General features: G+C 35.8%; 1 protein-coding gene across 4 annotated transcripts in view; it reads right to left on the bottom strand.

Moving 5' to 3' along the window:
• The window catches only part of BCAS3 (breast carcinoma amplified sequence 3), a 764,111-nt gene that overhangs the window by 392,240 nt on the left and 346,727 nt on the right, over positions 1 to 25,144 (bottom strand). For 2 of the 4 annotated variants that reach the window (XM_011979152.1, XM_011979151.1), the window contains exons 17-20: positions 16,407 to 16,451; positions 8,082 to 8,206; positions 4,708 to 4,873; positions 2,206 to 2,306 (exon numbers count right to left, since the gene is read on the bottom strand). In XM_011979152.1, coding sequence (XP_011834542.1) covers positions 2,206 to 2,306; positions 4,708 to 4,873; positions 8,082 to 8,206; positions 16,407 to 16,451 — 437 coding nt within the window. The remainder of the gene's footprint in view (positions 1 to 2,205; positions 2,307 to 4,707; positions 4,874 to 8,081; positions 8,207 to 16,406; positions 16,452 to 25,144) is intronic. The other 2 variants (XM_011979154.1, XM_011979153.1) reach the window with 1 other exon arrangement.

Here is a 25,144-nt window from a genome sequence, read left to right as displayed (position 1 = left end):
CCTCCCAAAGTGCTAGGATTACAGGTGTGAGCCACTGTGCCCAGCCCCTAATTCCTTTCTATGCCAATTCTTAAACATCTCACAGGTCTGTCCTGTCTTCTCTTTAATACAGCATTAATTTAAGGTCTCATCTTGCTCTAGGATCACCTAGCCTCCACTGCCTTCCTCTGAATTTCCCGCTGCAACGCTGCCAGAATGATTTTTTTTTTTTTTTTTTTTTTTTGAGATGGAGTCTTGCTCGGTCGCCCAGGCTGCAGTGCAATGGCGCGATCTCGGCTCACTGCAACCTCTGCCTCCCAGGTTCAAGTCATTCTCCTGCCTCAGCCTCCCAGGTAGCTGGGATTACAGGCATGCACCACCATGTCTGGCTAATTTTTTGTATTTTTAGTAGAGATGGGGTTTCATCATGATGGCCAGGCTGGTCTCGAACTCCTGACCTCAAGTGATCCGCCCGCTTCAGCCTCTCAAAGTGCTGGAATTACAGATGTGAGCCACTGCATCCAGCCCAGAATGATCTTTCTAAAATACAATTTTGATGGTGTCATTCCTATGCTTGAAAACAGGTGATGGCTTACTACTGCCAACAGTGGTGGTTCTTAAATTACGCAACTGAGGATTTTTGTTGTTCTGAGAATTAGACAAAGGTGTTTAGGGCGGCTAAAATCAAGCAGAGTGTAATGTCAATAAGGTCAATCACTGGAACAAAAAACAAGAGATAGATATAGCTATATCTTTTCCCCTGTATGTTTTGTAAATATTTCAGACTTGTTACTGCACGTCTGTTAAACAGACTTAATAGTTATCAAAATAACAACACAAAACACAATAGTAACTCTGAAAGAGTCAACTATGCTTAATTCAACGATAGTTAGTTTAGATCCTTGAGAGGTAATGGAAAATGTACTCATGATTCTTACTTCATATCATATTCATGTCATGTATTTTTCCAGTTCATATGATAGTTAAATATATGCTTAAAAAATCTAGAAACGAACAACTTTTGTATGCACTGCTTCTTGAATCAATCTGAAAACCACTTAAATATCACCCGTCTGTGATGCTGTAGGCAACACACGTCATTGCTCTCACAGTTCAATTTATAACCCTCCACTGATACACCTACCCCATTTTATTTTTTTATTAAACATCTGTCTCCTGAATTACGGAATTCATTGAGGAGAGAAGCAATATACTATTCACCTTTAAATCACAACTGCCTCACACATAGTAAGCACTCAATAAAAATACACTAGAAAAAGCAGAGAGTTCAACAATTATATGAGAGAGCAAGACTGCCAAATATTGATTACAGTTATGGAGTCTCATAACTTGAGAGCAAAGTCTATAAAATATTTCTGTTTCCAGTATAATACATAACACATTATAAAGATAAAATAAAATCATTCAACAACCATTTTAATTCATGCTTTCTAATATACCAGGCAGGATAATGTGTTAAATACAACAAAGTTTCATTAAAAACATGTCAATGTTGATTTTTAAGAATTTTCTGTAAAACATGCACTACTCAGAGCCATCAAATTAAGAATTCCATCTATATCTACAAAACTGAATCATAATTGTAAATAATTTTTAATTCTATAAACACAAACTGGATAATAAATACTAAATTGCCTTTAAATGCCTCCCATATTAAAAGGCTGTATGTAGGTCAATTAACTTGGTTCAGTCTCTACAAATGCTAATGTTTAAACATAAAAGTAAACAAACAAACAAATATAGTTGAAATCTTTACCTCATTATTGCAAGTAAAATTCTACCAAAAGAAAAGCCTGCTGGCATAGTTTTCACAGTTGCACTTTTAACTGTACTAGGCTTGGGTGTTTTTTTTTTTTTCATGTTAGAAACAGATTCCAAGCTTTATGAAACTGTTTATTACATCCTAGTATTTTCAGGTAGTTGTTTTTGTGTTTGTTTGAATTTTTGAGCCCTCCAGATATTCCCTATCAACTTAACTTTTATTATAGGAATATATTTCACAGGTACAGAATATAAGCAGTCAGAGACATAATTATACTAAGGCTTACGGTTTATATTCGTATTAAATATCTTATTTGACTCAGACTTATTCTTTAAGGCCTATGGCCTATGGACCAATGGTAATGTTTGCTTTAAAAGCTAGCATTTTAAGATGAAATCTGAATAGACCATACGAAAGGAAAAAAAAAAATCTAAACTACTTACGGCCAGCAAGCAGGAACTGATAATACTGTACTGCATCTGCAGCGAGGAGCAGAGGATGGTTTGCATTAAATGGTGGCTGCAATTCATTCCATTGAGGGGTTCTAAGGAAACAGCAGAAGAATATTAATATTTAAGCTTAATAGATGGGATGTAAATCACCATGACTGTCATCACTGATGAACACTGACTTAAACTCACACTATTTTTGTGATCATTAAAATGAACTTGTAATCATTAAAATGAATGTGCTGAAACCTGAAACACAAGGCCATCTGCTTAGAAAAAACAAAAAGGTGGCAGTCTTTCATACAAATAACATGCAGTCAATATAAGCTTAACAGCAGAAGACCCCTCAACAGGATAGGCAAGACATTCAGAAGATTAAACAGGTGTAAAATTCAAATGTTACAACTAACTAGTTCTAATTTATGTAATTTCTGACCTCTCTATTCTTAAAATATGTGTATATTTTAAAATAAAATGAAGAGGTAAAAATGGTTAATAAAACACAGCTGTGTAAATGGATGACTTATTATAGATCAAATTAGTATCTAAGTTCTGAAATAAGTTACTATTCCACAATGATAGTGTAGTAATTTTAATTAGATCTGCCCACTCCTAAATAAGCTTGATAAATCAGATATTGATCAGATCAAGCCAGCATAGTAAAGTAGTAGTAAAGAATGCTGGAGCCTCCAAAAATCAATACAAGAATATTTTAAAATGTCAAAAGGACAGGGATCATTTTCATATCCATTTTTGTCTGTTTCCTTCCATACATGTCAGGAGCAATTTTTTCTCTCCTGGACAATGAACTATATTAAAGAGGTTTTATTCCAGGTTTTCTTCCTTTTGGTTATAGATTATAAAGATTCTAATCATTATGCACGTTTGAGATGGACTCTGATTCTTAATAAACATTCCTACAAGGTTTAACCACTGTATCTTGGAGAATTACTTTCAGAGAAACCTTTGAATCTTATCTATATTAGTTTCTACTCCCCTTAATGGCTATCTCAATGTTACTCTCTATTTTCAGTGAGCATGAGATTGCAAATAGAGGAAGCATAAGTCCAAGAAAATTTAACACAGAAGTGCAAGGAGAAATAAGTTCAAACAGAGGTATTCTCCAAGGTACATAGGGAAGACAATTAAAAAAATACATTCACACAAAAATCTGTACATGAATGTTCACAGCAACATTATTTAATAACAGCTTAAAAAGTAGAAATATCCATCAACTAATAAATGGATAAACAAAATGCAGTATAACCATATAACGGAGTATTACGTAGCCATAAAAAGGAGTGAAGTTCTGACACATGCTACTACATGGATAGATCCTGAAAATACACTAAGTGAAAGAAGTCAGACACAAAAGGTCACATATTGTATGATCCCACTTACATGAAATGATCAGTGTAGCAAAATCCATAGAGAAAGAAAGTAAACTGGCTGCTGCCTAGGTCTGAAGGGTTGGAGAAAAATAAGAAGTGACTGCTAATGAGAATGAGGTTTCTTTTTAGGGTGATGAGAATTGATTGCAGTGATAACTGTACAACTTTGTAAAAAGTCACTTTTAATGGGTTAATTTTATTGTATGTAAATTATGTCAAATGAAAAAGTAATGAAGGGCCAGGTACTCATGCCTGTAATCCCAGCACTTTGGAAGGCCAAGGCGGGTGGATCACCTGAGATCAAGAGTATGAGACCAACCTCACCAATATGGTGAAACCCTATCTCAACCAAAAATTAGCTGGATGGGATGGTGGTCAGCTGTGATCCCAGCTACTCAGGAGGCTGAGGCAGGAGAATCACTTGAACATGGGAGGTGGAGGCTGCACTGAGCTGAGATCGTGCCACTGCTCTCCAGCCTGGGCAACAGAGCGAGACTCTGTCTCCAAAAAAAAAAAAAAAAAGTAATGAAGTATTGTTTTGCTAGATGAAAGTGAGATTTAAAAAAATTACATAGTGTATGATTCCATTTATATAAAATTCTAGAAACCGGGCCAGAGCAGTTGCTCATGCCTGTAATCCCAGCACTTTGGGAGGCTGAGGTGGGCGGATCACAAGGTCAGGAGATCGAGACCATCCTGGTCAACATGATGAAACCTCATCTCTACTAAAAATACAAAAAAATTAGCTGGGCGTGGTGGCATGCCCCTGTAGTCCCAGCTACTCGAGAAGCTGAGGCAGGAGAACCGCTTGAGCTGAGATTGAGCCACTGCACTCTAGCCTGGGCGACACAGCGAGACTCTGCCTCCAAAAAAAAAAAAAAATCCTAGAAACTGTAAACTAATCTATAGAGACAAAGAGGGGTGAAAGAAGGAGAGATTCCAAACAGTCATAAAGAAACATTTGGGAGTGATGAATATGTTTACCATGTTCATTGTGGTGATGATTTTGTAGCTGTATGCATGTCAAAACTTACCAAATTATACACTTTTAATCTTCTATACCTTAATGAAGCTGTTAAAAAGGAAAAAAGAAAGGAGGTACTACCTAACCAGAGTCCAGCTGGCTCGAGGCGATGTCATCATTTCCAGTGGTGTGTCGTCACTAATCTTGGGGGCAGTGCTGAGGGGCCGCGGCTCCATCATGTGCTCCACTAAGGTGCCATAGCAACTGATAATGTACAGGGACTCAACTACAACTTGTTTGGACTGATCTACAAACAGAGAAACAGAACCCGATGTGTTATGATTGCATAAAAGAAGCACAGAATAATCTTTACAGTTGATGATCTTATCAGTCTGCTCCTGAGGCTGCTCAGAGAAAATGAAAAGACAGGAATTTTTCCTTTTTCTTTTTTTCTTTTTTTTTGAGATGGAGTTTTGCTCTTGGTGCTCAGGCTGTTGCCTCCCTGGTTCAAGCGGTTCTCCGGCCTCAGCCTCCCGAGTAGCTGGGATTACAGGCTCCCGTCACCACGCCCGGCTAATTTTTGTATTCCTCTTAGTAGAGACAGGGTTTCGTCGTTTTGGTCAGGCTGGTCTCGAACTCCTGACCTCAGGTGATCTGTGCACCTCAGCCTCTCAAAGTGCTGGGATTACAGGCGTGAACCACCATGCTCGGATGACAGGAATTTTTTCATATGGTGCTTGTTCCTTGCCTAAAGGTTGCCTTGTATAAGTACATGCTAGTGAATATGAAAATGTCTATGATATCAGAGTATTTTCAATCTTAAGCAACTTATTTCAAGAATGATACGACTATGCCCCAAAACCTAATACAGTAAAATACTTTATAGACTTTTGTACTCGCCTACAATGTAATTTGTCCCACATTATGAAAAATGAATGACATCAGGGAACGGACTAACTGAAAAGGAATAACGTATGGACTGGGATTTAGTTACCCTGGATGTACCAAATGACTCGCATGAAAGGTTACTTGTATGCCTAAATCAGCTTAATGTCTCATTTATATTTTTTTCTCAGAAAACTTAAATTTAGAACTTGAATTTGTGGATCAAAACAAAAAAAAACATTTGATGTGTCAATGTAGGTTCATCAATTCAAACACACGTACCACTCTGGCGGGGGATACTGATAATAAGAGGCTTTGCATGTGTGGAGACAGAAGGTATATACGGAAAAATCTCTGGACCTTCTGCTCATTTGGCTGTGAACCTAAAGCTCCTTTAGAAAATAAAGTCTATTCAACACACATACACATGCATGCATGTGCATCCCCTTCCTAAAATCCTCTTCTTTCTCCCCATGGGATCACTGGCCCCATGGTAAACGGAGATTAGCCATACTTTGAGCACTTAGGTGCTGACCAAATCCTCTTCTTTCTCCCCATAGGATCACTGGCCCCATGGTAAATGGAGATTAGCCATACTTTGAGCACTTAGGTGCTGAATATGGATCTAATCAACTGACTTTATAAGGAATACACATGTACTCACTAGCAAAACAGGTTTAGTCCTCTCTCTCGGGTTTTACAGTAAACCTAGGAGCATATACAATCACTCGTGAATGCTGGGTGGGTCATCTTATCTCTGTGTCAGGCGAATCAATTACAGCTGATTTGAGAAAATGGCTAATGATCAGCCAGCGGGACATAAAAGAGTAGCAAGTTAAAAAGGTAATTAGAACAGAAGAGAGAAGCATTTGAAATTGAGCTTCTCAGAAGGTTTTTACTAGTAACAAAAAGTCCTTTCGATAGCATCATTACACCTAAGGAGGTAACAAAAAAAATAAAGATGGGATAAGGAAATGGAAGGCTTGCATACTTAACAGTATCCTCTCCCACTTAGGTAAGGAACCTGCTGCGCCTGAGATCCTATTACCAAGGAAAGGGTCACTGAAAGGCGATAACAGAGAAAGGGCTCATGTCTGACTGCCAGTGTTAGCATAAAGGAGAGCCATTTTGCCAAGAACAATACAGCCTGTGGAACTCACCAGAGAAGTGCCCCAGTAACAACCCACTTTGTGACCTACTTTAATAATACTAAAATATTAAGGGGAAAATCATAACATTCAAAATGATATACTTTGTTAATGAATGCAGGCATTCTCTTCTAAACAGAAGCAATAAGGATTCACATGCTATAAAGCATTAATCCTATAAACATTTTAGGTATAGATTCTAGTGACCAAAGCAGGGATTAAAAAGATAATAACTACAGTAGTCCCTCCTTAGGTGCGAGTTCAGTTACCCATGGTCAACTGCGGTCCAAAAATATTAAATGGAAAATTCCAGAAATAAACAATTCATAAGCTTCAAATGGCAGACTGAGTAGCGTGGTGAAATCTCTTGTTGTCCCGTATGTCCTGCCTGGGACATGAATCATCCTTTGTCCAGCATATCCATGCTGTATATGCTACCAGCCCGTTAGTCCCATGGTACCTGTCTCAGTTATTAGACTGAAAAGCATTGTACCATATAGGGCTCCGCACCATCCAAGGTTTCAGCCACCCATTGGGGGTCCTGGATATATCCTCCACAGATAAGGAGGGACTACTGTATATTAATTCAAAGGAGCAATGGTAACCACAAAAACTGAGCCTTATTTCTCAGTAGCAGGCTGTTTCCTTTTTTGGTTTGTTTGTTTGTTTGTTTGTTTGTTTTTGAGATGGAGTCTTGTTCTGTCGCTAGGCTGGAGTACAGTGGTGCAATCTTGGCTCACTGCAACCTCCACCTCCCGAGTTCAAGCCATTCTCCTGCCTCAGCCTCCCGAGTAGCTCGGATTACAAGCGTGCACCACCACACCCAGCTAATTTTTGTATTTTTAGTAGAGACGGGGTTTCACCATGTTGGCCATGCTGGTCTCGATCTCCTGATCTTGTGATCCGCCCACCTCAGCCTCCCAAAGTGCTGGGATTACAGGCATGAGCCACTGCACCTGGCCTTAGTTGTGTTTTTAAAACATGGCAGAGTTGTTGCTTTTTTTAATGTGAAGATTTTTAACATGAGAAAATCTGGTTTCAAACTCTGATTCCACTGCCTAACTAACCAGTGCTTTTAGCTAAGATATTTAAACTTGCTGGTCTCAAGTTCTTCATCTCTAAAACAGGGACAACGAGGCTCTTCCTCTCCATCCTTCATAGACAAAGGGTGAAACTACCTTGTAAAAATGTAAAAGGTATAAAATGGGTATAGAATTGACAGCACTGAGATCACCTGTAGACTGTCACCAACAAAACAAAACAAAATCACTCAGTGGGCAATTCATTTAACGTTCATTCTGAGAGGATAGTTTTTCTTCTTGACTAAGCTTGAGCAGTTGAGGAGTGACATGCTAATTACATTAAAAAAAAAACTGGTTTCCGACTACTGGGTACAAGATTATTCTAGGGGAACTGCTAACAATTTTCCTTAAGAAGCAAAAATTACAAACACAACATTCATTTTTCAGTCAAAATACATACCTTTTTCTCTTTTCAGACCTGCATTATTTGCAAACCATGACCTGGATGTTCCGAAGATAGCAGCCACACAAAATTCTCCGCCCATCGATTTGCTGGGTGAAATTTGTGGAGGAGGTTTAACTTTGCTTAAAAAATAAAATAACAGTAAAAAACAATTATCATGATGAAATGACACTCCTTTAGATAATGACAGTTTTTCCTTTAAATTCCACCCCTATTCAAATCCTCCAATATGAACATGCATTTTGCCTTAAGTAATAAATGATGATGTGAGACTATGTTCTGGAGTAAAAGTAGAATTATTTCAAAGTTCCAGAGTTTTGTAAAGAGAGCAACATTTATAAAACCAATAAAAACTCCTTTTTGAAGTATGTGCTGGCAAAATCCAAGTCACTTCTTTTCAGATGAATAACACTTCCCTAGAAATTTCAAAGTGAAGCAATAGTACCAGCATGAACATCTCACAATAATAAAATGGTTTATCACTTCATTTATATATATATTAGGTTGATGCAAAAGTAATTGCGGTTTTTGCCACTGCCTTTAGTGGCAAAAAGTGCAATTACTTTTGCACCAATCTATAAGATGCAGGATTAACAGTACAAATGAATGCAGACAGCATGGATGAAAATGAGGTGATATAGAATGAAGCCCTGAAAATGCTCTCTCAGCCACAATGCTATGGAGAGTTAGACAGTGTAAGGGGAGAATATCTAATCATCTAATGCAATTAGATTCACTGATCTTCCTGTTGTCTCTTTTTCTTCTTGGATTTGTGAAAATGATGTGTCTATTTTTGTTCAGTGAAAAAGACCAAGGTGGAGTTATATATCAATAGCCTCTCAAACCTCAATCTTTTCTGTTGCTCATATGTCTGAGGACACATTTAGTAACTGCCATTACTTCCTGTCACTGCCATTAAAAAGAAGTTGCTCTCCTCTGCTTCCACAAATAAGTTTTCATACTCAGCTTCTACTATTGACCTCACATCTTTTCAGTCCCTTATTTCTGTTCTCTTTTGGTTTATGAAGGGCTTCCCAAAGCAATTTTGCCAACCACCTTTGATAAATTATTTTCTCTAATTCATAAACCAGTAGCCTCATTGTGCACTGCTCAAGATGACAGCCCAGGTAGGAGACAATAATAACTAGAGCTCTGATGTTCCCCTCTGCTAGTCAGCCTCCAACAGCAAACATTGGTTCCACTTTATTTTGCTCAATTTTTGATTCCCCTTCATCCTTTACTAAAGTATGGTGGGATGGGAAAGAGATAGTTTTGGAGTCAGGAAGAAACATGTAGTTGAATCCCAGTGCTGTCACCTCTGAGCTGTGTGACTTTTGGTTATTTAACCTCTCAGAGCTCAGACTACTAATATGTAAAATAGAAACAGTAATACCTACTTCACAGGATTATTTTAATGATTATATTGTCTCAAAGCACTGTCCCCAGCTCACAGTACCACCTGAGGACTTCTTAGGAGTGCAAGCAAATACTCATAGACCCCATCCCAGACCTACTAAATCAGAAACTCTGGGAATGGAGCCCAACAATCTGTGTTTTGAAACAAATCCTCCAGATGATCCTGATGCATGCTCAACTCTGAGAACCACTATATTAGACAAAGCAGGTAAAGTTCCCAGGGCAGTACTTTCCTATATCACAGTACTCAGCAAATACTAACTCTTCTATATGGCCCTCAGTCCTAACCTAATCTTCAAAAAAAATCAGACTTTGCTTTGGTAATCTCAGTTTCCCAGTTCCTATGACATTTTAAATAGTCTCTCAGACATCTTATTTCCTGAGAGTTGTTTTAACATCTTCCTCTAAGGAAGGCTAAGTCTGGATCAGAGGCAAATATGATTGGTCCCTTTGTCTCCCCACTTTGAACCAAATCCATAGAAATGCGTATTACTATATATGAAAGAAACCTCTTCTACCATTAATATTTCTTAAAATACTTCTCATTATTCCTGCAACAAAAAACATCCACGCCTAAAATGTCAACCAGTCACAGTGAGACTTCCCGTGACAGGGAATAAAGACATCGTTTTTAAATAAAAAGTTTCTGTGGGGAAATGAATCTGGCTCTATAAACTGTTTCACCTCTTCATACTTGCATCTGTCACAACTGCAATAAGCTGCCTCCAGAAAGGAAGACTCTCCTCTGCCCTATACCTGAACAAATATGCACCTTCCCGTGATATCTGGGTCACGGACATCAGAATTGTTCTTTCTGGTTATGATGTTCTCTGTTGCATTACCTGAGAATACAAGGTTTCTTTCAAAGTTTTTATTTCCATCACTAAACTACTATCATTGAACTGACAAATTCCTCTAACTGGTATCTTAGAGGTACCACTGGTTATTTTTTAACTCAGGAGTTTTGGGAGAATGGGGCTAGGGGAATGGGAGAGAGAAAAGTATTGTAGAATTTTTTTGAAAGCAGTCTGCAATTGTGCGACTATGTGCTTTTACTAGAATCACCATCAGAGAACAAAGCTACTACAATGTACCAACAAGCTTCAATGGGACAAACTCAAAGCTCTTTGCAAATTACTGGATGTCATTGTTGTTGTTTTTAAATCATGTGGTAACAAGTGAGCATGCGTCTTCTTAAGAGAAAATATGGTCCCTCTGAAGTATGTATCCTAAACAGACTTAAAAATAGTTGCTTTCAGGCCAGATGGCAAACTTTCTAACATGATAATAAAAAGAAGAAAAATAGGCTGGGCACGGTGGCTCATGCCTGTAATCCCAGCACTTTGGGAGGCCGAGGCAGGCGGATCACAAGGTCAGGAGATCGAGACCATCCTGGCTAACACGGTGAAACCCTGTCTTTACTAAAAATACAAAAAAAAAAAAAAAAATTAGCCGGGCATGGTGGCGGGCACCTGTAGTTTCAGCTACTCGGGAGGCTGAGGCAGGAGAATGGCGTGAACCCGGGAAGCGGAGCTTGCAGTGAGCCGAGATCGCGCCACTGCACTCCAGCCTGGGCGACAGAGCGAGACTCCGTCTCAAAAAAAAAAAAAAAAGAGAGGACATCAATTTAGTTTCTTGACATACAAACAATATTCTTTGTATGTTTACTAGCTTACAGTCTAATCAGCTCATGTCAAAAGCTAAAATCTCTTATACATCTATAAGTTACATATAATTCTGTTTTGGAACACACAAGTAAAAAGCATCAACACAGTGTTATTTTTACATAAGCTCAGTATCTCCTAAAGAGAATAAGTACTTTATAGTAAAACTATGCTTAATTTCAGTAAAGAATTATCATTTTTATTCTTATATTTCATCATTTCTTTTTTCCTCTCATAGGGCCTTAAATTCCATTAGTAAAAGTCTGTGTTTATTAAGGCGTCAAAGGAGTTTTCACCCTGAAAATAACTTGCTATCTGCTACATAACATAGTGTTGTGTGTTGGGTATGAAGCATATTGGGTAAACACATTCATATCAAGTTATTTCTATCATCAATCTATAATCTGGAATGATTGTGGTATTTCAGCAAAATAAAAGCATAAAAATATGTGCGTGTCTTTAAGATTTGCAGAGGAATAAAAAGGAGAAATAATCTAATAAAAAGAGCGTTATGAATAAAATATCTTCTATGGGATACATTCAAAGTTAGAAATTTTAACTTGGGTTCAATCTGCCCTTCATCCTAAGTTTTTAAAAGTCCAAGAAAGCTTGGCAGAAGTAGAAGGGCTTTTCTAGCAATATGCCAGTGACATACCACGTATGAACTTTTTCACAATGACCTAGAATATTTCTATCACAAAATAACCTTTTGTTGATGGACAGATAAAACATTGAAAAATGATACATATGTGAATGTATTAGAAAAGTGCTAGCTTTGTATATTACGTAAATTTACAGAGAGGTGACCCAATCCTCATAGGAAAGAACTCCAATGCTAACCTTTTTTTCTGTCTTATTCCCAACATCTCCCTTTCTCCTCCAAAAGGGGTCTTTAAAAAATCTCATTACAGAACATTTGCAAGTTTAGAAAGAATTTCTCTGGGTGCCTGGATGCCTTCTCTCATTTATTTAATTATTTATTAAGTTAATAATACAATTATATAAAAATATTTAAATTTATATTGGTGCCCAAAAGTTTAACTGTATTGATTATGTGGACTCATCCATTTTTAAAAAATGGTTATACATGACAACAAGACATACTCCTGATGGACTCCTTTCTACTGATAATTCCTGCTCCTTTAACTACCCTTAGCTTTTCATACATAACCCCATGTTCAATAATTTTTAAAAATTTGACTTAACTTCTGAGCAAAAAATAAAAGAAAAACGGAATGAATCCAACTTTCCGCATCTCAGAAAAAATGACAATCATAAAACATCATATTTACTAAGCCTGATACGAATCAATGTAATCAAAAGAAAAACAAACACACAAGCAAACAAAAAAAACCAAATAACCAAATTAACAAATAAGATGCTAAATTAAAAATCAGGGGTGTAACTCTTTGTCATTTCTTGTGAGGAAACGCTTAACTGTCTAACCATAGAACAAGAATCATTTTCACTGCAATCAGAAGAAGTTGTAGGGATATTAACATTACTAGGACTTCAAAAATATTTGCAAAGGCTACTGAAGTTCCCCATTTTTCTTCCCTTGGGCTTTATACGTAATCCAGCCAGGTCAACATATTGAATTTCTCTGGCCTATTTTTTCTCCACATTCAACTGCAAAGAGAAAAAAAAAAAAGAGTACAAAATTCTAACGATATCTGCTTAAAAACTACAGGACAATGATCTCCATCCGAATAGGACAGATGTGAAGTATCTGTGGACAGCATGATAAGCAGCAATGTGCTCCAGTGCCTTGTGTAGAAGGACACAAGCATGGAAGGAGCTAACATGAGACAGAAGCACCGTTTCTTTTCATTTTTAAAACATAAAAGAATAGCCAATGTTTCAGTTTAAATGTAAGACCCAATATTTATCTAAGTATTACAAGTGGTATAACAGCTTTCTATAAAAGAAGAAAATATTCTTTATATTCTTTTAGAAGTTTTCTCTCATTCTCAATCTTAGTTTCTAAAATAAGACCTAAATGGGAAAACTGGAAGCATTTTATTTCAAAGAACTAAAGATATTAATAATCTGTCTAAAATTATTCTATTCTTTCATAAATTTTTCTTAAAGGTCTAACAGATTTGTGTAAATGTGGCAGGTAAGAATAAATTCTCCTCTCCATACAAATTGTACCTTTCAAAAAATAAAATCATAAAATTTTAAAATAATTAAGAGAACAAGATTAGTTTTACATGAACTGTTTATATCTTGATCAAAACTCTTAGAAAATGCTAGTTAAAACTTTATAAAATAATATGAAAATTGTAATTCTTTAAAATTTACCCCTATAAAATATGAAGACATTTTAGGAGGAAGAAATATACTCATATGGACTACCCATTGTCTACCTGTCATGTATATTTTTTGATAAGCAATTCAAAAATAACAGTAGCTTAAATACTGCATGCAGATTCGGAGCTTGATACATTCCTATTTATTTGTAATATTGAAAGCAAAATTCAGATTCAAAAATTCACACTGGAATTATTTATCTTAAATTCCTACGTTAAAAAAAGTATGTTACATGTATAATTCTTTTGTATTATTTTATATAGTCATCCAAACTCAAATATCCTAGTTAAACTAACCTAGACGACACATAATACCAGGGAAGTCCAAAGTGACTAAAATGTTGAAGACGCATAGTTTACTTTTGAACAAGCTTATGTTGTTACCAAAGGGAACGACTTTATTTTATAACTGACTCATCTGAAAGTACATGAATGTAAAGGACTAAACCTGTTTAATGGAGAATAAAGAACTGGCAGAAATTGGGATATACCAAAAGCAAATTCTTAGCTAAGTGTTAACATTGCAACTTGAAACTAATAAAAAGTTTGTAGAAAATTTACATTTCATTTTAAAATCTCATTTTTCATCCAAAATACCTATATTACCCTATAACTGGATATACTAAAAACATATTTATTTAGCATAATGTTTTATTTCAGAACAGTAAATAAAAACATTCTCAGATTGAATGCTAAATAACATGGAAAAATAGCAAAAACTATTAAAACAAAGGAGCTCTTATAAACAACATGGAAGAAGTTGTCAAATTTATATTCATTTGCTGCCTTAATTTGAGGTTTCATTAAGATCTTAATGGAAAAAACATGCACCACTGAGAAAGTAACATTTTAAAGAAGGACCTTTTAGTCTAGTATAAGTGACTAAAAATGAGTTTCTTGTGAGCTAACGATGGCATCAAACAAACCACAAAGCAGTCTTCTAAAAGACAGGCAATGATTTAAAAGTCTACTATATTTCATATATCCCTTTCTTTAATCTGGCTCTTTTAATCTTGTTTCAACCTCAAATCATTTCTGGTTGACAAGTGCTTTTGCTTAAATGTGAGGAGCACACAAGCTGTTGGAGGAATGAGCTTTACTTACTTAACATACAACAGTTGTTATTCCATCTTTTAGTTCTACGCAAAACTTCAATCTTTATTAACATACTAAAACTCCTTGCTTTGTACTTAGAAGAATTTATCCTAAAATGGAATTTAATTCTAAGTTTACTCTACAAAGAAATTCTGTCATATGTTGAATGTGGCATTTAAAATTCACTGATCACTGGAAGGCTCATAAGTAAGATCTGTGTATCTTATTTGTTTTTAGAAGACATCTGGTTAACAAAATGAATAAAGATTGACTTTCATGAGATTTATATTCATATATATCCTGAATTTGTTTAGAATAGTTTTGAAAACTGTGCCTAATTATAGCTTTCAAGGAGGAAAATTTTATGTTGATTTGTTTTATGTCATCTATTCTTAAGTGATAACAAAATTTTCCGATTTTCCTATGGCATATAAACACTGAAATAAGTTTGTGTCAAATAATAATTAACCTTAAAGAACTATTTAAGCTATTTTCTGTCCAAGAGAAAAAAATATTGGATAGTTGAGTTTGGATGACTATATAAAATAATATAAAAGAATACTTCTTTTAACATAGGAATTTAGGATAAATAATTCCAGTGTGAATTTTTGAATCTGAATTTTGCTTTCAATATTACAAATAAATAGGAATATATCAACAATGAATGTTTTTTTCTAGTGTAATAGAACAGTGTGAACAATCCCCAGTCAACAGTTATGAGAACTACACATATTATGTGCAGAACTCTTTTCAGTATTCTGACTAAATTGATAAAATTAATATAGCTTACATTTCTCAAAACTTCACACTGGTTAACATATCCTTAAAAGTGAAAAACATAATCTAATTTAAAGAAGCTTCTTTTGAAACATGGCATTTTTCCCTGAAACTGGAAAAGAAACAGTGGTAGCAGCTAATATTTACTGCACATTTAGTATGTGCCATGCACTGTTATATACTAACACATACTGAGATATGTATCAGTTTATTTAATACTCATAGTGAGTCCATTACGTAGGTACATTTAATACATAAGGAAATAAGAAATAGAAAGGTTTTAGAAAATTCCCCCTAAATCATATAGCTAGTAAGTGTGTGAATTGGGATCTAAGACCCACGCGGTCTGACTCTTAACCATTAAACAATTTATACCATTCTTAACAAATTCTACTTCCCATCTTTACATGAAAGTATTAAACATATTCTAATTCTTTTCTATGACCTTCCTGTCTAAGACTGACAAAGCTGTATTCTATGCATTGGTATGAAATAATTTATTAAATAATTAAGCTATGATGAATATGGGCTAATAATTCAAAATAATAAATTATTTAGGAGGTTTTATGTAAAATATATATTTTGTCATTACGTAGCTTCTTAAATACCTAAACTATTCAAAAACACAAAACAAAATGCAACAAAAACTTTATAAGGCGCTTTTGGTATACCTTAAATATATTTATATTTCAAAATAAGTCATGTCCTCAAATGCTATGCATGATACGTAGGGAACTTCTAACGCCATAATACTCAAAGCTTTAAACTTGGGTATTAGCCTTGTCTTGTAATATTTATGAGCATTATGAGAGAATTCTTCTATTTAAAAACAATTCAACTGGTTTTTTTTTTTTACTTTTTAAAGAATGAAGTGAAACCAAGAAAACCACTTTTCTAAAGCTTAAATATCAACATTCATGTTCCGTCTACAAATTATTCAGTAAGTTGGTGCATCTATCTGTGATCAGGCCATGCAACTGGAAATAAAACTACAAAACAAATTACTTTTTGAGAGTACAGCAAATGAATGAGGCATGCGGGACTGAACTGGAACTCACCATGGAGCTTTTATGGAAAAACACCCCGCTCCAAAGAGATAAGGCCTTCATGGAAAAGGGGGAAAAATGCAAAAAAATTAGAGAAAAACTCATTTAACATTAGCAAATACATGTATATCATACTGTTATAGAGTATGGATAAAAATAACTAAAAAATTAGTAATCATTTACAATTCTGCTGTACATACTGTCTGATATAACCAATGAACAAAATAATGTGTAGTAACAAGGCCCTTAATTTTCAGAGTTAGGGATTCAAAATTTTCTATTTCTCCCCCTTTTCTGGAGCACCCCTGTAGTATTTCTAAGTCAAAATAAAATAAAATTCACTGCTGAAGCCCTTTAAAACAAAGCATAAGTTAAATGGGATAACCAGATGGAGAAGAGTGAGATCAATAGCAACCAATGTGTGGCTGTGTGACACAAAATGGTTAAAATTAGCTAAAAAAGACTGGATAAAAAATTTGACATGACATTGTCCACTTTTCACTGGTTCCAGTCCCAGAACCACAGAAAGAGGCACATATTTTTCAAGTTGCTTATTTATTATATGTTGAATTGTATATTGTTGGTCAAAGGAAAAAACACTAAGTACAACTAGTATAATTTTTCTCTATTTTTGATCATAATCCAGGAAATTAGGATGTCTCTTAATAGTGGTATAAGAGGTTAGCTTCCTTTACCTGGTCTGCACTAGGTTAGGTTAGTACACAGTAAATTAAAGCTGCAATCACGTGTTTTAACTACAACTGGGATATAAAGTAAGACTTCAATGTTATACATATTTATTCTCAAAATTCTGTTCCCAGCATTTAAGATATGCCATGCATATCTGCACATAAAGAAAACTGAGTGATTTAATGACATCCAAACCAAAAGGCACTGTAACATTTGACATTTGGAAGCCATAACAAACGGAGGAGAAAAGCGCATTGGTAAAATGTGGGTATTTCCTTCTTCAAAATTGGTTCTAGAATTTAAAAAAAAAAAAAAAATCCTGCTGATTAGCCTTAACTTTTTCCTAGTAAACTGAGTATATTTGACCAAAAAGCAAAACTTGAGAAAAATGTTTTCACAACAGTGAGTACAATTTTGAGGCCTGAAGCGCATTGTATACAAAGAAAGGAATACAGACAGAAGAAACTGAGGTAGAAGGAAAAATGGGACAGATAAAACATAAAACAAAATTTTAGAGATGATGCTAGTGCCAAGCAAGGATAGCTCTCTCTCAGTTAGTAATAAGAACATACCCAGCAATACGATGGCAGCATCCACATTTAAAATACTAGATTTTAAACTTTTTTGACTGTGAACCCACAGAAATACATTTTAAGATATAAGCTGGTATGTGCATGAGTACACATAAACAAGACTGAAGCAATAATTTAATGAGTGTGTTATTTGTAATAAACACTATTACTTAATAAATAATTTAATGAATGCATTATTTGTAATAAACATTACTATTTTTTATTTCAGTGTTTTATAAACATTAATGTTGGGATTATGTTACAATGCAGATAAAGGCATATTCTAACACAGTGCATCTGGCTGGGATCTGAGATTCTGTATTTCCAGTAAGCTCCTAGGTAACAGTAATGCTGCTGGTCCGCAGAACCAGTGGCAGAATTGCATTTTATTCTATTCTACTTCATTACAGAAAAAAAAATGTTGGCCATAATCTTCTTATATGATTTCATGACTAATTACCTCCAAACCAAAATGTTACTAGAGCTCAGCTTGCAGTTTGACAAACACAGATTTAAATAACTAAAACTACTTGAAGAGTACAATCTCTCAACTGAACAGTGAGCCCCTTCTGAAACGACAGGAAAAGGAATGGTTCAAGCTATTCCTATATGCCTACAAATACCTCAAAACGAAGAGGTTTTTGTTGTCACACAGTATACAACTTCTCTTAATTTTACCTAATTAGGAAAGACACCTGAAATAACCAAATTGTCCAAATGATTCTGACAAAAGTGACTGTAAGCTGGAACATCCAGGCTTACGTTGCTCTTTAGTGTATATTGTACCTACTCAGGGTAGTCTCCCATCTCATCCAGAACATCAGCATACTGATTTATCATAAAGAATTTAGAAGTTTACCTTAGTCCTTATTACTTAAAAGGTTTCTCCACTGATTGCAAAAACCAAACAAGCAAAAATGAAACAAAAACTTCAAGTGTTGAAATACTCAAAAGACCATCTGATATTCCCTACCTATATAGCATCAGTAAATACCTTTCTTCCAGGTTTAGGTTTCCTTTTATGTAAAAAGGAAATATACGTTAGCCAAAGAAAAATACAGAAACTTAAAAAAAAAACAAAAAACACACAAAAAAACCTCTAGATTTTCCTTTCCAGGCAGTAACATGTTGCCAACAAGATTTCTCCAGTGACTTCCTTGTCCCATGACCCTAAAATGCACCGTAAAACTCCAGACACTGTAGTTTGCAGGCCTGTACTAAATAAATAACATCATTGTTAAGTTTGAAGACAATAAGGTTCACTATTCACAATTTGACCCACTTGTATTAGTTTAAAGTTATCCTACTTCAATCAAACTAGGATTCACTGGCTAACAGAACTCAAGGAGAAAGGGGGCTGGAGAGACAAGGTGAGAACCTGGTTTAGCATATACACTTGGCATGTATAAAATCTATACTCACCCACCTCTGGCCTAGTCCTACAAGCTAGACCTCTGCCATATACACGTAAAAGAAGATCCACAAACTCCAAAGAATTATAGTGACTGATGTAATTACTATCTTTGTAAGGGTAGTGTCAGCTGTTCTTTTGAAATGTGCCTGCTTCATCTTTCCTCAGCAGCAAAGGAATGAAAATATAAAGTCACGAAGTACAAATCCATGACCCAGCTGTCTTCACCTATGACTTCCCTCTCCCCTCCCAAAAGTTCACAGCTGTAGTATTGTATTAAAGCGAGATGAGGGTGGAAAGAAAAAAGATAATATGAGTGGGAGTGTATACTGAATGAAATATTCTCTGTATTAACACAGGCAACCCAAATTACTATATTCAAATCTGAATAATTGGTGTTTTCCAATCACCACTAAATTTTAGCAGGCTTAACAATCCTGCCATATAAAACCTACTCAATTTGTCATAATTACACCCCTTCTGAGCTGAATTCTGATTTTTAAATCTCAGGAAAATGTGGTAAAGAGACTAAAAATTCAGAAATATTATAGACTTATGTATAGGCCACCGTGAAATGACCTAGCCATTAGTTCTCAAAGGGTTTCTTCAGGAGACTCCCAGAAGATAGGAAAGAATTATGTTTTATAATATACCATAACACCATGTAAGTCATTCAACTGACTCATTTTGTTGAATGCCACATGGTACCACAAAGTCTTCAATCTTACTAGCTGAAAACGAGGCAAATATGAATAATTTTTTTAATATGAGAAAAAAGTAAAACTAGATTTGATTTGAAATCCTCCAATCCTCTATAATCTGTTCAATTTCAATTAATCATGTCCTAAGACAATTCAGGCACTGCCACAGAACAGACATCAGAATGAGCCTATATAAATATTAAAAGTAATAAACAGAGATGAAGCAGAGAAAAAGCTATACAACATTGTCAAATATTGAAACAGAGCCATATTTCTCTAAAAATAAATTCTAGGGACGCTAATGACTTCTAAATTCTGTGTGCCCTTTGTTAAAACAACAACTGAAGTAAACTCGCATTTCCCACGTGCATCTCAGTAAATTATTCCTAATATCATTTTTAAGTTCTACTTTGAATTTTTCATTAATTTTAATTGCTCCCTACCAAAGAGACCTATGGTATTATTGGTAGTCAACTATTGATCTGCAGGGAAAACCGAAGCTAAAACAGACAAGTGTCTAATTTGAGATACACATGATACCCAATTTTAAATGACAAACTCAAGATTTAGAAGATTTTCATTAGCAGTCTGGGCATGGTAGCTCATGCCTATAATTCCAGCACTTTGGGAGGCTAAGGCAGGACTGATTGAGGGTAGGAGTTCAAGACTAGTCTGGGCAATATAGCAAGACCACATCTCTACAAAACATTTAAAAAAATTAGCCGGGTGTGGTGACATTTGCCTGTAGTGCCAGCTACTCAGGAGGTTGAAGCAGAATGATCACTTGAGCCCAGGAGTTTGAAGATACAGCAAACTACAATCACACTACTACACTTGAGCCTGGGTGACTTTTCATTAGGAAAAAAAACATTGATAATGTTAAAATTCTGTTATATGTGGCAAAAAAAGAGATTAACATAACATAAATAATGTCAAACTTCTGCAGAAATTTATGCCTGCTGACTTTTAAAACTATGGTATAGGCCGGGTATGGTGGCTCACGCCTGTAATCCCAACACTTTGGGAGGCTGAGGCAGGTGTATCACGAGGTCAAGAGATCAAGACCATCCTGGCTAACATGGTGAAACCCCATCTCTACTAAAAATACAAAAAAATTAGTCGGGTGTGGTGGCGGGTGCCTGTAGTCCCAGCTACTTGGGAGGCTGAGGCAGGAGAATGGCGTGAACCTGGGAGGTGGAGCTTGCAGTGAGCTGAGATCATGCTACTGCTCTCCAGCCTGGGCTACAGAGCAAGGAAACTCCATATCAAAAAAAAAAAAAAAGAGAGAGAGAGAGAGAGAGAGATATACACACACACACATATATAGTATATAGTAGACATCATCCAAAAAACATTCCCAGATTTATGATAACATGCAATGAACTATGGTGTGGTTTAAGTACTCCACTGATTTAGCAGAAAAATTGGAGCTCAAACTATGTTAAATATACTGCATATGTAGTCACATCCATATATATTCCAATGAAAATACGTTGTCCATTATTTAATATCTGGAACCGAACATACATTGCTTAGTTATGAAGAACTGGTAGTTACATAAGGCAGAGACATGAGGTGGGGAATTACCCAAGCTATTATATCTCTATCTGGTGGGTCTTTCTCCAAATATTTCCAATTTAATTCTCCAAACTTTGCCTATAAAGTTTAGGGCTCAGGCCAAACTGTGTAAATAAGCCAAGGTGTACCTAATTGAATTAAAATAAGGAACAGAACTTCTGCAAGGCCTAGTATATGCCAATATCATTTACTTGCATAGCCAAGTCTGATGGTAGATTTGGTCTACAAATATCAACTGGATGTGTCTGATTAAATGCTATTTAATGCTTCCATTTAATATCATTTAAAAGCATCTATGATTTCTAAGTGGGGCCTGTGCTCATCAGCACTGGCTTACAGCTGCTCAACAGTCCTGAGACTCAGAAATGGGATTGAAGAACTGGTAGAAACTCATACATGATAAGAATAAAAGATTATAATCCATATATATAAACTTTTTTTTCAGGTGAAGAAATTTACCTAGGACACACTAGCAAATAGGTGGTAGAACCCAGATGAGAAGAAGCCAGGGCCTCAGACTCCTAATTCAATATTTTTTCCACTAAATTACTTAACCTACTTCTACAGGGTGCATCTCAAAGTTCCTAATAACCACCTAAATCGTCACAAAGAAATGAATATACATGGCCGGGCGTGGTGGTTCATGCCTATAATCCCAGCACTTTGGAAGGGTGAGGCAGTTGGATCACTTGAGACCAGGAGTTCAAGACCAGCTTGGGCAACATAGAGAAACCCAATCTCTACAAAAAATACAAAAATTAGCCAGGCATGGTGGTGCACACCCGCCTGTAGTCCCAGCTACTTGGGAGGCTGAGGCAAGAGAATCACTTGAGCCCAGGAGGCAGAGGTTGCAGTGGGCGGAGATCACACACCACTGCACTCCAGCCTGGCTGACAGAGCAAGACTCTGTCTCAAAAAAAAAAAAAAAAAAGAAAGAAAAGAAATGAGTAAATATAAAGATGGGGAGGGGAAATAAATTAGGAGCTACTTCCATTTAAGGAAAAGGAAACCTACGAGAGAGCAAATCATCCCACGTTTACTTCACAAAAAGTGGTCTACCTAGTACGAGCAAGGAAGTAACTTCATTTTCAATTTTAGTATTTTTTATTCCCATGGAACTACCTATCATGACTTCCTTTTGAAATTTACTGTTCTTTGCCTGTGTCCATAAAATAATTTGTATATATAAATAATTTTAGATCTAAGCAGATAAAAGTAAGCTCATTGATGAACTTTTTTTGTGAATCGTTACATAGAAAATATTTTTTAAAACTTGATCACTCACTTGATAATGCCAAACATCTATGAAATGCTGCTAATAAATCCCTACTACAAAAACCTAACATCCAAGATATGGAGCAACCTCTTAGCACCTAATTTCACTTGTAAAAGATTAGGAGAACTATTCTTACTTATATATGATAAGAACATGATGGATGTGATAATCTGGTCTTTTTAAACCTCCAGTCTTAAACTGAAAGAAAACAGAGTCTGTTTGAATGGGTGATTATTGGAGACAAATAATTTCCAACACTTCTTTTACCTCCATCAGTGTATACTGTCATAGAGTTAAGCAGCAGCTGTTGCCAAAAAGGCCTTATTACCTCCAAGTGCTGCTTCAAGGTACTGAACAAGAAGGTGTAAATACATCTGTCTTCTGCTATTTGTAGCTCTACTGGCCTCATGTATGTCTTGCAGTGAGACAGATGGTCCCTGACACTGCACAGGCTTTCAGGCATATGTATTTGCAAACATAAGAAGGCAGATGTTGAATATGGTAAACACACGATTTGTCCCCTTAAGGTTTAAGTTGAGGCTTCTATCTCAATTTGGATATTTAATTACTGGATCCTAGAAATCTTTAGAAATCTCTACTTTAGAAATATAACACTTTATGGTTATTTTATGACTGTGTGCAAAATACCTCGGACATAGACCAAGTGGAAACTTATCTAACCTAAGTACATAATTTTACCAACTACATTATCAGGTATATTGAAAACAGAATATAATTTACCTGTCTATAAGTGGGTCACTCTGGGTTCTCTTTCTACATAAGCCATGTCACATACTTCTTGTTGATTTTATTTTAAAAATACTGGGAAAAGAATTTTATAAAATCAAAGCTTGAGGAAATGAGAATTTACAGAATAAAAAGAGACACGGAAAATGAAAACTCTCATGTGCTCATCACCCTGGTGACGTTAATGGAGCCATCAGATTTCTCAGCAAATACAATAAAATTTAATGTCAATAATTAATGGAAATTAGCTAACTCCAGTCTTAAGAATTTGTCATAGTAAAAAAAAAATTTAATAAAATAAATATAGCCTTTAAAATCTAATATGATAAAAGCTAATGGGATGAAATATTGTCTGAGATCTGCTTCAAAACTCAGCATATGGCAAAAATGAAAATTCACAGAATATATTTGGTTCTCACAAATCAAATATTACTTTTAACAAGGCAAAATACATGTATTTTAGTGAAAATGTTAAATTTTAAGATAATAAAATCATATATTCTGAAAACTTTATGATTAAATGTTCGGATAACTTATAGTAAAAGAATGATCAGAAAAGTCAATAGTAGTTTCCAAGTATAATCAACAAACTCTTCAGAGAGTGGCTAAAGGAGCGTTCCCCAACCTTTGTGACACCAGGAACAGGTTTCATGGAAGTGTCACCTCAGATCATGAGGCATTAGATTCTCATAAGGAGTGTGCAACCTAGGTCCCTCGCATGTGTAGTTCACAACAATAGGGTTTGCACTCTTAAGAGAATCTAAAGCCACTGATCTGATAGGAGGCAGAGCTCAGGCGGTGATGCTCACTCATCTGTTGTTCAGCCCCTGCTGTGCGGCTCAGTTCCTAACAGGCCAGGGACTGGTACCAGTCTGTGGCCCAGGGGTTGGGGACCTCTGGCTTAAGGATATTGAATCTTGTCATCTAGCAACAGTCAAGTATAAGTTATGATTGACCACTATCATCAAAGTCTTATCAGTTACTGCACTCTATATTAATAGGAAGAGATAAAAAATAGTAGATGGCGAGACAAAAGAGGAATAGTAGGTTGGGTAATTTGTAGTACACTAAAGCTATGCTACAAGTAGAAAATTCATTGTAGACAACAATTATGTGGAATTAAAAAAACTAATCAAATACGTTCAAGATCACTTCTCCTGATAAATGTACTACAGTGATATAAGAGAATGTCCATGCCTTTAGAAATTACACATTGAAGTATGTAGGGATTAAGGGTATATTAAGTCTGCAACTTATTGTAGGACAATTAGGAAAAACGTAACATGTTAGTGTATACACAGGCAGAGGGAGAGAACGTGAATGGCGTGTTAGTGTATATTCAGGCAGAGGGAGAGAATATGAATGATAAAGCAAATAAGTTGATCTATTAACATTTGGGGCCGGGCGTGGTGGCTCATGCCTGTAAAACTAGCACTTTGGGAGGCCAAGGCAGGTGGATCACTTGAGGTCAGGAATTCGAGACTAGCCTGGCCAACATGGCAAAATGAGCTGGGTGTGGTGGTGCACACCTGTAATCCCAGCTACTAGGGAGGCTGAAGCAGGAGAATTGCTTGAATCAGGGAAGCAGAGGAGGTTGCAGTGAGCCGAGATCACACTACTGCACTCCAGCCTGGGAGACAGAGCAAGACTATGTCAAAAAAAAAAAAAAAAAAAAAAAAAAAAAGTTAAGCTGAAGAAGAACAAGTAAACACTAACAAAATATGTAAAAAAAAAAAAAAAAAAAAGAAATAATTAATGGGGAATTTGGGTATACA

This window comes from Mandrillus leucophaeus, unplaced genomic scaffold (genome assembly GCF_000951045.1).
Source record: "Mandrillus leucophaeus isolate KB7577 unplaced genomic scaffold, Mleu.le_1.0 Scaffold20, whole genome shotgun sequence".
Lineage (NCBI taxonomy): Eukaryota > Metazoa > Chordata > Mammalia > Primates > Cercopithecidae > Mandrillus > Mandrillus leucophaeus.
The sequence above is the reverse complement of the archived record's forward strand: the minus strand, read 5'-3'. Positions and strand labels throughout refer to the sequence as shown.